General features: G+C 44.0%; 1 protein-coding gene across 5 annotated transcripts in view; it reads right to left on the bottom strand.

Annotated features, from left to right (window-relative positions):
• LOC109908186 (lysine-specific demethylase 5B-B) overlaps positions 1-13,893 on the bottom strand; it is a 42,302-nt gene that overhangs the window by 8,462 nt on the left and 19,947 nt on the right. For all 5 annotated transcript variants that reach the window (XM_031794467.1, XM_031794468.1, XM_031794466.1 and 2 more), the window contains 4 exons: positions 2,140-2,264; positions 1,800-1,950; positions 1,487-1,601; positions 977-1,332 (listed from right to left, as the gene is read on the bottom strand). In XM_031794467.1, coding sequence (XP_031650327.1) covers positions 977-1,332; positions 1,487-1,601; positions 1,800-1,950; positions 2,140-2,264 — 747 coding nt within the window. The remainder of the gene's footprint in view (positions 1-976; positions 1,333-1,486; positions 1,602-1,799; positions 1,951-2,139; positions 2,265-13,893) is intronic.

Raw genomic sequence — 13,893 nt, forward strand, 5'->3', positions numbered from 1 at the left:
TTGAATCACTGTGTGAGGATCATATTTGTAAATTCACGGTCTAAATGATCCAGAATAACAAAAACCAGAAGATGACCTTAAACCATTTATATTTGTTTACCTTATAAGGTGCTACACATAGGATTTCTGTAGAATTTTTGCGTTGTAATTTCAGAAAATGTCTATAGCATATCTGGCGCTATTAGTGGAATCATAGTGTTTCACAGTATTACTTATCCGCCAGTGTTTTGATTGGCTGTGATATTCGCCAATGTATTTCTCCCGCCGGAGCGCCATCTGTTATCAAACTGGGAAAGCTATTCTGACTATGTGGTTGAGTTATCTAGTGGAAAACGCTGCAATTTCCTGGTTGCTAAAATTCTACACTGTTCGCTCAATTTAAGTACATGTGAGAAAACAAGCACTGAATGGTGTAGGGAATTATTGTGATCACTGTGACATTTATTTTCAATAACAAAAAATATAGCTTTACAGATGTTTAAAGCTGGACCACCAGCTTAAAAAAAAAAAAAATTATTGAAAAGATATTTCACAGTGATCGGAATAAATCCCTACACCATTCAGTACTTGTTTTCTCACATGTACTTAAATTGAGGGAATAGTATAGAATTTTAGCAACCAGGAAAATAGCTATTTCCACTAGATAACACAGCCAAGAAGTCAGAACAGCTTTCCCAGTTTGACAACAGATGGCACTCCGGCTGGAGAAATCAATAGGCGAATATCACAGCCTATCACAACACTACCATAATACTGTGAAACACTACCATTACACTATTAGCGCAAGATATATTATGGAGATTTTCGGAAATTACAATGCAAACATAAAAACATAAAAATAAATCCTGTGTAGTACCTTTAACTACATTTAGGTCTCTTCTTTCAAATCAGATACACAACCCACCAAAAAAAACTGGAATCCCTGGTTTACAGATTACAGATGTAAAAGAGAAACCCTCAGTGTACAGGCCCTCACCTGGCCTTGAGGAGGCTGCTGGTCTTGTCCTCCCAGTGTTCAGACACTGTTAGCAGCTCCTGCAGGCGAGCCATGGCCTTCTCCACAGAGGGGTGAGGGGTCAGACCCACGCCCTGGTCTATCAGCCTCCGCATGGTCTCCAGGGTCAGGGTGGAGCGCTGGGTGCTGGCCTGCTGCACCCCCTCTAGCCAGCGGGCTTGTGCCAGCCTCTCCCGTAGTAATGGAAGTTCAGGCAGCTCCACGTCAAAGTCAAAGCTAACATCTAAAAGACTCTGGATCTCTGCTGTGCCGGTGGTCTCATCTGCCAGGAGCTTCTCACTGTGTTGCTGGAAGTCTTCAATGCAATTCAAGAGCTCCTAAGAAAAATATATCATTCAGATTCAGTTATGATCAAAAAAAACTATTGAGATTTGTTTTATTCCAATATCCTCTGATCAATTGATTTAAACAGAGGCCTGTTTTCTAATGGCTTCAATATCATGATGGCATTGAGTCACTGGCTTACAATACCTTTAATTTGGGGGCTTGGGGAAGGCTGCAGGGGAGGTTGTACAGTTGCCTGACAAATGACCTCAGCTCCTCCACAGTCAGCTGGCTCTGTGTCTTCCCTCCACCACAGCGATACCTGGGAGAAGCAATTATGACAAACCTTGAATCATATTGATTCATACTCCAATATGCACATGTTTATACATCATTGATGAGAAAATTAGAATAACACTGTTTATTGAGGAATAAAGACGCAGGCATAGTGGATCATGTTTGCAGCGAGGGAGGAACATTAACCAGTGGTACTCCTCTTTCACTGGACTGTGTAAGTTACCTGGTCTGCCTTTTGCCGTTGAGTAGCTGCTGGGCAACTGAGGAGCATTTCTCTGCATCCTGTGTGACTAAACGGAGCTGACGCAGGAGGTCGTTGTCAGGGAACATCTTCAACTCTGATTTATTGATGAGGGAGCGGAAGACTGACAGACCTGAGGAGAAACGGTTACAATAATTAATTACACAGCCACAGTGCTTTACAACAAGAAGGGTGTGAGGCCTAATTCACTACTAACTGCAGTCTCTGGGCCAGTTTCCAGGACCCATATTAAGCCTAATACGTCACTAAAAAGCACTACTAATGGAGACAAGTACATAGACAAGGTGAATTCATCTCTCACTTTTTTTCTTGTCCAGTTTAGCCTCCAGAGTCTCTGTCACGTGGGAGGCCCACTCGTCATAGAACTCAGCTCGCTGCTTCACCGCGTTCATCATGGGGTACAGATCATCCAGTGTAAATCTATAACTGCAAGCAGAGAAACTAAAATAAATATCTGTGGAGATTGAAGCCATATCAGTGTGGACAAGAGAACACTGCATATTTGAGGCATCTGACAAAACCAGAACCACATAAATGTCCTGCATAGAGTGGACATGATTCCTTATTCTACATGTTTACATAATATATCATGTATGCATTCATATAATGTTCCCCCTGCTGAATGTGCTCGCTGGACTTATGTTGTTCACACCAACTGCACACTGAACAGGACACAGATGTCAGATCTTAATATGAGCCATTTCGTCACAGGACGAAAATAATCATGCAGCAAGAGGATTTGAAAGAATATTTAATATTTAGAATCGCCGCCAGGGGGCAGCTGGAAGCAGTGTTTGTAGGCTATACAATAACTTTTACTGCAGGTCCACTGTGCATCAGTTCAATAAGCTTTCTAAGCAGGCTACTGTGCATCTCGTGTGAATTCTTATATGGAATATAATAAATAGACAATATTTTTGGGGGGGGATTTATGTTTTTTTATTTTTTTAATAATTTGTTTTATATGTTCAATGCAAGAATTAGACAAAATAGCTGAATGTTTATTTTAGCACCTGTGTGATCCAGTGGGTACAGCTGCTGACAAAAGCACACGTCAGAGTAGGCATGAGTTTGAATCTGGCCCGCTACTTACCTTTGAGTTTTTTGAGAAACTAGTACTTCTCTAGTTACTCTCTGTGGGCAGTACCTGTACTCTTTCTCAAGTAATTTCTGAAGGAAGTAACTTACTTTTTACTCCTTTACATTTGACCAAATCACTAAAGTTACATAGATTTATATTATTATATTGTCGGTGTCGGGTGAGCAACCTAACCAAAATTGTATTTTTTATCACCCCCCTTCACATGAATCAATACTATTGGTTCCCCTTTATGTCTGTATGAATGTTTCACAACCCCTTGATATAGGACTGTGGCGGTCATGAAATTTTATCAGACTGTTATTGTCATGCAAAACAATGCCGGTCTCATGGTAATTGACGGTTAATTAACACACACATTTAGCATCTCCAGGCCTCCAAGCATACAAGCTAAGCTGCATTCAAGCCGCTGATGCCAGCCTTTGGAACATCTACATTTTTAAAAGTCTAATAAATCCATGTAATACAGCCCACACAGTCACAATAAATCCATGTAATACAGCCCACACCGTCACAATAAATCCATGTAATACAGCCCACACCGTCACAATAAATCCATGTAATACAGCCCACACCGTCACAATAAATCCATGTAATACAGCCCACACCGTCACAATAAATCCATGTAATACAGCCCACACCGTCACAATAAATCCATGTAATACAGCCCACACCGTCACAATAAATCCATGTAATACAGCCCACACCGTCACAATAAATCCATGTAATACAGCCCACACCGTCACAATAAATCCATGTAATACAGCCCACACCGTCACAATAAATCCATGTAATACAGCCCACACCGTCACAATAAATCCATGTAATACAGCCCACACGTCACAATAAATCCATGTAATACAGCCCACACGTCACAATAAATCCATGTAATACAGCCCACACCGTCACAATAAATCCATGTAATACAGCCCACACGTCACAATAAATCCATGTAATACAGCCCACACCGTCACAATAAATCCATGTAATACAGCCCACACGTCACAATAAATCCATGTAATATAGCCCACACGTCACAATAAATCCATGTAATACAGCCCACACGTCACAATAAATCCATGTAATATAGCCCACACGTCACAATATATCCATTAATAAATTGTAGGAAGGTCTAAAGAAACATTATGATATGAAGAAAATGTATTTCAGAAGAACAGAATACGAGTTGGCCTACTGTATATCCACAGCCAGGCTGTAGGCTTGTTCATTTAGCTGACAATATATGCTTATTAGTCCCCATGCCCTTATTTTATATGATTTTATAGTAAGAAAAATTATTCAGCTAAAGGTAATGTCAGCCTATTAATTATGGAAGAAAACACTATCACTAAGCCATCGTGCACAATCAATAAACCAACAGCATCGGCTAGGCTTATAGGTACTCTCCCTGACTCATGGAGTGGCATTTTTGAGTATAGGCTAGACCAATTATGTACCAAAGACATGAAATTATTTTTTTAAAAAGTTGTTTCTTCCGTCTGTAATATGGGGTAGGCTATGTATTGTATAACGAATGGCACAATCAAACATTCTTCATCGCGCAGTCTTCTAAACTCCCGTCTCCATTTAATGCAAAGATGTTTTATTTATTTTTATTTTGTAATGCTTTTTGTGACGTGGATCATAAGACAGTTACAGTCTATGAGGTTGCGTGATCCTCGTAATGTTACATGGAAAATACAACGAATGGGATGCTAAATTAAATCTATATCACACTCGCACAAATGCGACCAGTTATTTTTCGTATTTGCATTTCAACAACTGCCACTTTAGAGCCCACTGAATGCCCATCTTATGTTCGCTAAAGTTAGCTTAAAATAATTAGTATTTACCCTTTCCACAACACACGGAGTCGAAAAGGGATTTGTCCATGTGTTTACGTACAGCTGACAGTCGGCAAACTCAGCATCACAACAAACACGAGGGGTAGACACCGGGTAGCTACGGCGAATAATGGCGTATTAATCTCCATGTCCGTTGACACACACTCCGTACATGTATGCGTGTTGCAACTCGAGAATTGGGATGTTAGATTTACTCAGTGGATTTATTTTTTATTAAAATGTAAATATAAAAAACAAACAAACCTATTTATTTCTACCTACTTTTAACTCGGAACTTGTACCTGCGTACATGGACAGAGAATTGCGTAGATGGTACGCAAAATGCGTGCATGTTGGCAGGTCTGCAAACATGATTGGTAAGTTATTACAGCATCATCAGTACTACACACATTTTCTATTCACATTACTACACAATTCCCACTGAATGACTGACTGTATTGTATTTTTATTGGGAAATGGGGAATATACTACTTAACAGCTACAAAAAAAACGCATTGCTTCCGACTGGCAGCTTTAAAGTCGCCGGTTGGGAGAAGGGCGAGTGGGCTGTGTGATGAAAACAGAACGTGAACGGCCACCAGAATGGCAGGAGCACGGCTGCCGCTTGATCAAGTGGAATATCGCAGGCGCCCATTGAATGAGAGAAAAAGTCTATGTACAACTGGCGCCAGCGCAGGATGCAGCGTTGTCTCTTTCCCCCTTCAGGGCTGATTCAAAGTCTGGCACATTTTTTGCACCTTACACAGTGTGGTTTGGTCCAGTGATGTAGTGGTAAAAAAAATGTTTGGGGTAAACTATACTGAACAAAAATATAAAAAGCAACATGTAAAGTGTTGGTCCCATGTTTCATGAGCTCAAATAAAATATCCCAGAAATGTTCCATACGCACAAAAGGCAGGCATGGATTCCGGCGCCGACAGAGATGGCCGCCTCGCTTCGCGTTCCTAGGAAACTGCATTTTTTTGTTTTTTTACATGTTATTTCTTACATTGGTACCCCAGGTCATCTTAGGTTTCATTACATACAGTCCAGAAGAACTACTGAACATAAGAGCAGCGTCAACTCGCCATCAGTACGACCAAGAATACGACTTTCGCGAAGCGGATCCTGTGTTCTGCCTTTCACTCAGGAAAATGGAATGGATCCCAGCCGGCGACCCCAAAAAACTACTTCGAAAAAGGGGAAAACGAAGCGGTCTTCTGGTCAGACTCCGGAGACGGGCACATCGTGCACCACTCCCTAGCATTCTCCTCGCCAATGTCCAGTCTCTTGACAACAAGGCTGATGAAATCCGAGCAAGGGTAGCATTCCAGAGGGACATCAGAGACTGTAACGTTATTTGCTTCACGGAAACATGGCTCACTGGAGAGACGCTATCGGAGACGGTGCAGCCAGCTGGTTTCTCCACGCATCGCGCCGACAGAAACAAACATCTTTCTGGTAAGAAGAGGGGCGGGGGCGTATGCTTTATGGTTAACGTGACGTGGCGTGGCCAAAACAACATACAGGAACTCATGTCCTTCTGTTCACCTGATTTAGAATTCCTCACAATCAAATGTAGACCGCATTATCTACCAAGGGAATTCTCTTCAATTATAATCACAGCCGTATATATTCCCCCCAAGCAGACACATCGATGGCTCTGAACGAACTTTATTTGACTCTTTGCAAACTGGAATCCATATATCCGGAGGCTGCATTCATTGTAGCTGGGGATTTTAACAAGGCTAATCTGAAAACAAGACTCCCTAAATTTTATCAGCATATCGATTGCGCAACCAGGGCTGGAAAACCTTGGATCATTGCTATTCCAACTTCCGCGACACATATAAGACCCTGCCCCGCCCTCCTTTCGGAAAAGCTGACCACGACTCCATTTTGTTGATCCCTGCCTACAGACAGAAACTAAAACAAGAAGCTCCCGCGCTGAGGTCTGTTCAACGCTGGTCCGACCAATCTGATTCCACACTCCAAGACTGCTTCCATCACGTGGACTGGGATATGTTCCGTATTGCGTCAGACGACAACATTGACGAATATGCTGATTCGGTGTGCGAGTTCATTAAAACGTGCGTTGAAGATGTCGTTCCCATAGCAACGATTAAAACATTCCCAAACCAGAAACCGTGGATTGATGGCAGCATTCGCGTGAAACTGAAAGCGCGAACCACTGCTTTTAATCAGGGCAAGGTGACTGGAAACATGACCGAATACAAACAGTGTAACTATTCCCTCCGCAAGGCAATCAAACAAGCTAAGCGTCAGTATAGAGACAAAGTAGAATCTCAATTCAACGGCTCAGACACAAGAGGTATGTGGCAGGGTCTACAGTCAATCACGGATTACAAAAAGAAAACCAGCACCATCACGGACCAGGATGTCTTGCTCCCAGGCAGACTAAATCACTTTTTTGCCCGCTTTGAGGACAATACAGTGCCACTGACACTGCCCGCAACTAAAACATGCGGACTCTCCTTCACTGCAGCCGACGTGAGGAAAACATTTAAACGTGTCAACCCTCGCAAGGCTGCAGGCCCAGACGGCATCCCCAGCCGCGCCCTCAGAGCATGCGCAGACCAGCTGGCTGGTGTGTTTACGGACATATTCAATCAATCCCTATCCCAGTCTGTTGTTCCCACATGCTTCAAGAGGGCCACCATTGTTTCTGTTCCCAAGAAAGCTAAGGTAACTGAGCTAAACGACTACCGCCCCCCGTAGCACTCACTTCCATCATCATGAAGTGCTTTGAGAGACTAGTCAAGGACCATATCACCTCCACCCTAACTGACACCCTAGACCCACTCCAATTTGCTTACCACCCAAATAGGTCCACAGACGACGCAATCTCAACCACACTGCACACTGCCCTAACCCATCTGGACAAGAGGAATACCTATGTGAGAATGCTGTCCATCGACTACAGCTCGGCATTTAACACCATAGTGCCCTCCAAGCTCGTCATCAAGCTCGAGACCCTGGGTCTCGACCCCGCCCTGTGCAACAGGGTACTGGACTTCCTGACGGGCCGCCCCCAGGTGGTGAGGGTAGGCAACAACATCTCCACCCTGCTGATCCTCAACACTGGGGCCCCACAAGGGTGCGTTCTGAGCCCTCTCCTGTACTCCCTGTTCACCCACGAATGCGTGGCCACGCACGCCTCCAACTCAATCATCAAGTTTGCGGACGACACAACAGTGGTAGGCTTGATTACCAACAACGATGAGACGGCCTACAGGGAGGAGGTGAGGGCCCTCGGAGTGTGGTGTCAGGAAAATAACCTCACACTCAACGTCAACAAAACTAAGGAGATGATTGTGAACTTCAGGAAACAGCAGAGGGAACACCCCCCTATCCACATCGATGGAACAGTAGTGGAGAGGGTAGCAAGTTTTAAGTTCCTCGGCATACACATCACAGACAAACTGAATTGGTCCAACCACACAGACAGCATCGTGAAGAAGGCGCAGCAGCGCCTCTTCACCCTCAGGAGGCTGAAGAAATTTGGCTTGTCACCAAAAGCACTCACAAACTTCTTTAGATGCACAATCGAGAGCATCCTGTCGGGCTGTATCACCGCCTGGTACGGCAACTGCTCCGCCCACAACCGTAAGGCTCTCCAGAGGGTAGTGAGGTCTGCACAACGTATCACCGGGGGCAAACTACCTGCCCTCCAGGACACCTACACCACCCGATGTCACAGGAAGGCCATAAAGATCATCAAGGACAACAACCACCCGAGCCACTGCCTGTTCACCCCGCTATCATCCAGAAGGCGAGGTCAGTACAGGTGCATCAAAGCTGGGACCGAGAGACAGAAGCTGTTTTTCAATCTCAAGGCCATCAGACTGTTAAACAGCCACCACTAACATTGAGTGGCTGCTGCCGACACACTGACTCAACTCCAGCCACTTTAATAATGGGAATTGATGGGAAATGATGTAAAATATATCACTAACCACTTTAAACAATGCTACCTAATATAATGTTTACATACCCTACATTATTCATCTCATATGTATACGTATATACTGTACTCTATATCATCTACTGCATCCTTATGTAATACATGTATCACTAGCCACTAACTATGCCACTTTGTTTACATACTCATCTCATATGTATATACTGCACTCAATACCATCTACTGTATCTTGCCTATGCCGCTCTGTACCATCACTCATTCATATATCTTTATGTACATATTCTTTATCCCCTTACACTTGTGTCTATAAGGTAGTAGTTTTGGAATTGTTAGCTAGATTACTTTTTGGTTATTACTGCATTGTCGGAACTAGAAGCACAAGCATTTCGCTACACTCGCACTAACATCTGCTAACCACGTGTATGTGACAAATAAAATTTTATTTTGATTTACATTTGCTCTGCATTTTAGCTATCGATGTGACGTTTGGCGACGCCTATTCAGTCAGTTCTGTACCTGCCTGGCTGAGTGGCAGTGTGGGTGGAATGAGCTCGCTCGCCTGCCTGGAACAATAGCGCGAAACGTGAGGAAATTAAACTCAGCAGTCTGCCTGGAAATGAATAAATAAGATCAATACATTTTTCTAACATATTTTATCATTTTCTGTTCTCTCATTTTAATATAAATACTTGTCAAGTACCAACGAGAAAATGTTTGATTAAGGTATTCCAGTACTTGAATTTCAGAGTGCCAAATTCAAGTACTATAAGCACCTCAAGCATCTTGTGCGAACCCTGCATATGGTGTTTTGAATTAATCGTCACCCTAGAATGTGCTGTCCATTTAGTTGTTAGGATTTGAAACATCCGCAACTAATGTTTTGCACTAGGGTTCAAACGGTTGTTTGAACTTTTTCAAACTGATCAATCAAAGTGAGGTGAGTTTTAAAAGCAAGATACTGTTTTGATGTGAGTGCATTTTCATTGATGATGTCAGAGTGGTTAGAGGGACAATGAAGCCCTACCAGGGAATTAGCGAGCTGGGTCCTATGTATAAATAGCAAGTCATGATAACTTGGTTGGTACAGGCTAGCACATCAGCAGTGGAGCTCGAATGATTGCTCTTCGTCTCATGGAAATAATTGCCGTGTTTAGCTGTTAATATTGTCAGCTAACTAGTTGGTTGTTTTGTCTTATTTCTACCAATGTAATTCATATGGAAACGGCCCACGCTGCTTGCTTTAGCTAGCTAGTTAGTTTGTCAGGCAAGAAAAGGTGTGTTTGTAGCGGTAAATTTGGGCTGCGCTCAGGAAGCGTCAACCTCAGCTGTCACTTAAACCTAGCTAGTCATACAGACAACCAGCTAACTAGCCACCGAAATGAAGGCTAAAGTAATGTGTTTATCGGTTGGACTTAAGTTATGGTTTGTCATGTTTTGCTAGGTGCAGATATTCATAGGCTATACATTGCCTCTTATCTGTCGTTAGGGTAGTAACGTAAACTCACCCCATTCTGTACAAATGTGCGCAACATTCAAACGAGGCTACAAAGAAACCTAATGGAACTGTAGCGACTGTGTTGACGTCAAAATCGGGGGTGTGAACTAGGTTTCTATTCAAGCCTTGATCGACATGGTAATGGCTCTATAGTATTGGAGAAAAAAACGGACCCTCCGTTACATCTTGACGTGTCGTAACGTACAGCATGCATAAAGCAACTTTGTCTTACAATCTCTCTCCACCAGGTGTAACACTTTATCATCCTTTAAAAACAAGAAATACCTAGTCATTTTTTTCGTCATCATTGCATGCGATCATCATTCTCAATGCCGCTGTTTACTTCCAAGATCACTTTAGCACCGCCCTAAAAACCCGATTCAAATTTGTAGTATGATCTGAAATAAGGACGCGCCACAACGAGGTTCTAGCTCCAGCCTGTTTATTAACCTAACCCTCGCATGTCCTACATAGGTACCGATACCCCCAAGGGACATCCTACTACATCTTCCCCTCTCCCTTGAACAAGAACTCAACATGCATAACCACTGAAGCATAACTGAAATGCAATTTGGAAACCAGTATTATTCTTTAACATGCTACTTCCCATCCTGAAACAGTATGAAAGCATTAAATCACACAGTATGAACATTAACTTAGGTACAGTCTCTTTTTGCTGGGTATGGTCCCCAACAGTATGTTCTCTCTTCACGTAACAGTCTTTCAGCAACTCTGGTGGCTTCACATCCCTTTTTGGGCGTGCTTGTGGCTCTGTGAGCATTCTCTCTCCTTCACCCTCGTTTTGTTCATTTTCTGTGGCCTCCGTCTGTGTGGCTGGTAGATCTGGAAGAGCTCTGGGGTGTGTTTTGTTCCTTCGTACCTCTTCTGAGCCTGTGTCCACCACATGGAGCGTGGGGCATCCGCTTTCCTCAGCACTATTGCTGGTGTCTTTGAGTTTGTAATCCACACACGTTGACCTTCGATCAGCTCTGGCCTCTCCTTAGCACGGTGGCTCCGATTAAAGTCTCCAGTTTACATTTGTTTCAGACGTTTGTCCCTCTCAGCGAAGGCCTTCCTGTTAGGCCATCAGGGTTTAAGCCGAGCTGGCGAGATGGGCAGGAGGCTGCGTTCCCCATTGCCTATCAGGAGCTCGGCAGGCGACGGCCCATGATGCAGTGATGTAACTATGTAAGCTAACAGAGCCCTGTATGGATCCTTGTTCTTTTTCAGCAGTCCCTTGACTGTTTTCACAGCTCTCTCTGCCTCACCATTACTCTGTGCATGGTAGGGGCCACTGGTCACATGTATGAAGTCATATTCTGCGGCAAAAGCAGAAAAGGAGCTCGCAGAGAACTGGGGAGCGTTATCTGTAACCAGGACCTCAGCGACCCCTTGCCTGGAAAAATGTGACTTGAATCCATTGATAACACCAGCTAATGTGGTTATGGGTGTCTTTGCCATTTCAATGTATCTTGAGTAGTAATCTCTCACTAGCAGATAAGTGTCATTTTTCCAATAGAACATATCCACCCCTACCTTTTGCCATGGCCGTTTTGGCAGCTCCGTTTTGCCATCATTGGCTCCGGATGACAAGGTTGACATTTTGTACAGACCTCACACTGGGCCACAAGTTTGGCAATCTGAGTACTCAGACCAAGCCACCACACTGACTGTTGAGCCCTCAGTCTGCATTTGGTTATTCCCATGTGTCCATCATGCACTCTGTCTAGCATTTCTGGTTGTAGAGTCTCTGGGATAACTATACGTTGTCCTTTCATGAGAAGGTCTCCATTACAGTGGAAGTCACTTTGGTGTACCCAATAGGGCTTCAGCAGTTGAGGCAGTTCCTCCTGCCTGGGTCATCCCTTTTTGCACTGCTGCAGTCTGTTGGCAGATGTAGTCTCATTGTTGCTCCTCTGCAATCTGCTGCAGTTTGGTCTGAGATGCAGGTAGACTGTCCCTTATTGCATTAATGGACACCTGTACCTCACCCTCTAGACATTGCTCCTCCTTGGATAATGGACGTTTAATTGGGGCCCTGGAGAGTGCATCTGCTGTGATCAGTGCCTTCCCTGGCACATACACCATCTTGTAGGTGAACCTCAGTAATCTGAGGCGGAAGCGCAGAACTCTGGGAAGCAAGTGGTCCAGTGCTTTTGTCCCTAACAGAGCCAACGGTGGTTTGTGATCAGTCTCTGCTGTAAACTGCAGGCCAATAAGGTATTGGCTGAGCCTTTCACATGCCCATGTGATAGCCAACGCCGCCTCCTCCACTTGAGCATATCTTTGCTCTGTGTCGGATAAGCTTCGGGAGATGTATGCTATTGGACGCCACTCCATGTTGTCCTGTATCTGTGTGAGGACCGCCCCTAGCCCAAAGGATGATGCATCTGCTGATACGTTTGTCTTAGCGTGGGGACGGTACTGGGCCAGCACTCTGAGGCCATATCTCCTTTGGTTTGGTCAAATGCTACCTGTTGCATGTGACCCCATCACCAGTCATTCTCTTTGGCTAGTAAGTCTCTCAGAGGTTTGGTTGTATCAGAACTGTGGGAGGAACTTACCCACATATACAGTAGGGCAAAAAAGTATTTAGTCAGCCACCAATTGTGCAAGTTCTCCCACTTAAAAAGATGGCCTGTAATTTTCATCATAGGTACACTTCAACTATGACAGACAAAATGAGAAAAAAAATCCAGAAAATCAGTGTAGGATTTGTAATGAACTTATTTGCAAATTATGGTGGAAAAATAAGTATTTGGTCACCAGCAAACAAGCAAGATTTCTGGCTCTCACAGACCTGTAACTTCTTCCTCTGTCCTCCACTCGTTACCTGTATTAATGGCACCTGTTTGAACATGTTATCAGTATAAAAGACACCTGTCCACAACCTCAAACAGTCACACTCCAAACTTCACTATGGCCAAGACCAGAGAGCTGTCAAAGGACACCAGAAACAAAATTGTAGACCCGCACCAGGCTGGGAAGACTGAATCTGCAATAGGTAAGCAGCTTGGTTTGAAGAAATCAACTGTGGGAGCAATTATTAGGAAATGGAAGACATACAAGACCACTGATGATCTCCCTCGATCTGGGGCTCCATGCAAGATCTCACCCCGTGGGGTCAAAATGATCACAAGAACGGTGAGCAAAAATCCCAGAACCACAAGGGGGGACCTAGTGAATGACCTGCAGAGAGCTGGGACCAAAGTAACAAAGCCTACTATCAGTAACACACTACGCCGCCAGGGACTCAAATCCTGCAGTGCTAGACGTGTCCCCCTGCTTAAGCCAGTACATGTCCAGGCCCGTCTGAAGTTTGCTAGAGAGCATTTGGATGATCCAGAATAAGATTGGGAGAATGTCATATGGTCAGATGAAACCAAAATAGAACTTTTTGGTAATACCTCAACTCGTCGTGTTTGGAGGACAAAGAATGCTGAGTTGCATCCAAAGAACACCATACCTACTGTGAAGCATGGGGGTGGAAACATCATGCTTTGGGGCTGTTTTTCTGCAAAGGGTCCAGGACGACTGATCCGTGTAAAGGAAAGAATGAATGGGGCCATGTATCGTGCGATTTTGAGTGAAAACCTCCTTCCATCAGCAAGGGCATTGAAGATGAAACGTGGCTGGGTCTTTCAGCATGACAATGATCCCAAACACACCGCCCG

The sequence above is a fragment of the Oncorhynchus kisutch genome, linkage group LG17 (assembly GCF_002021735.2).
Source record: "Oncorhynchus kisutch isolate 150728-3 linkage group LG17, Okis_V2, whole genome shotgun sequence".
In the NCBI taxonomy this organism is placed as follows: domain Eukaryota; kingdom Metazoa; phylum Chordata; class Actinopteri; order Salmoniformes; family Salmonidae; genus Oncorhynchus; species Oncorhynchus kisutch.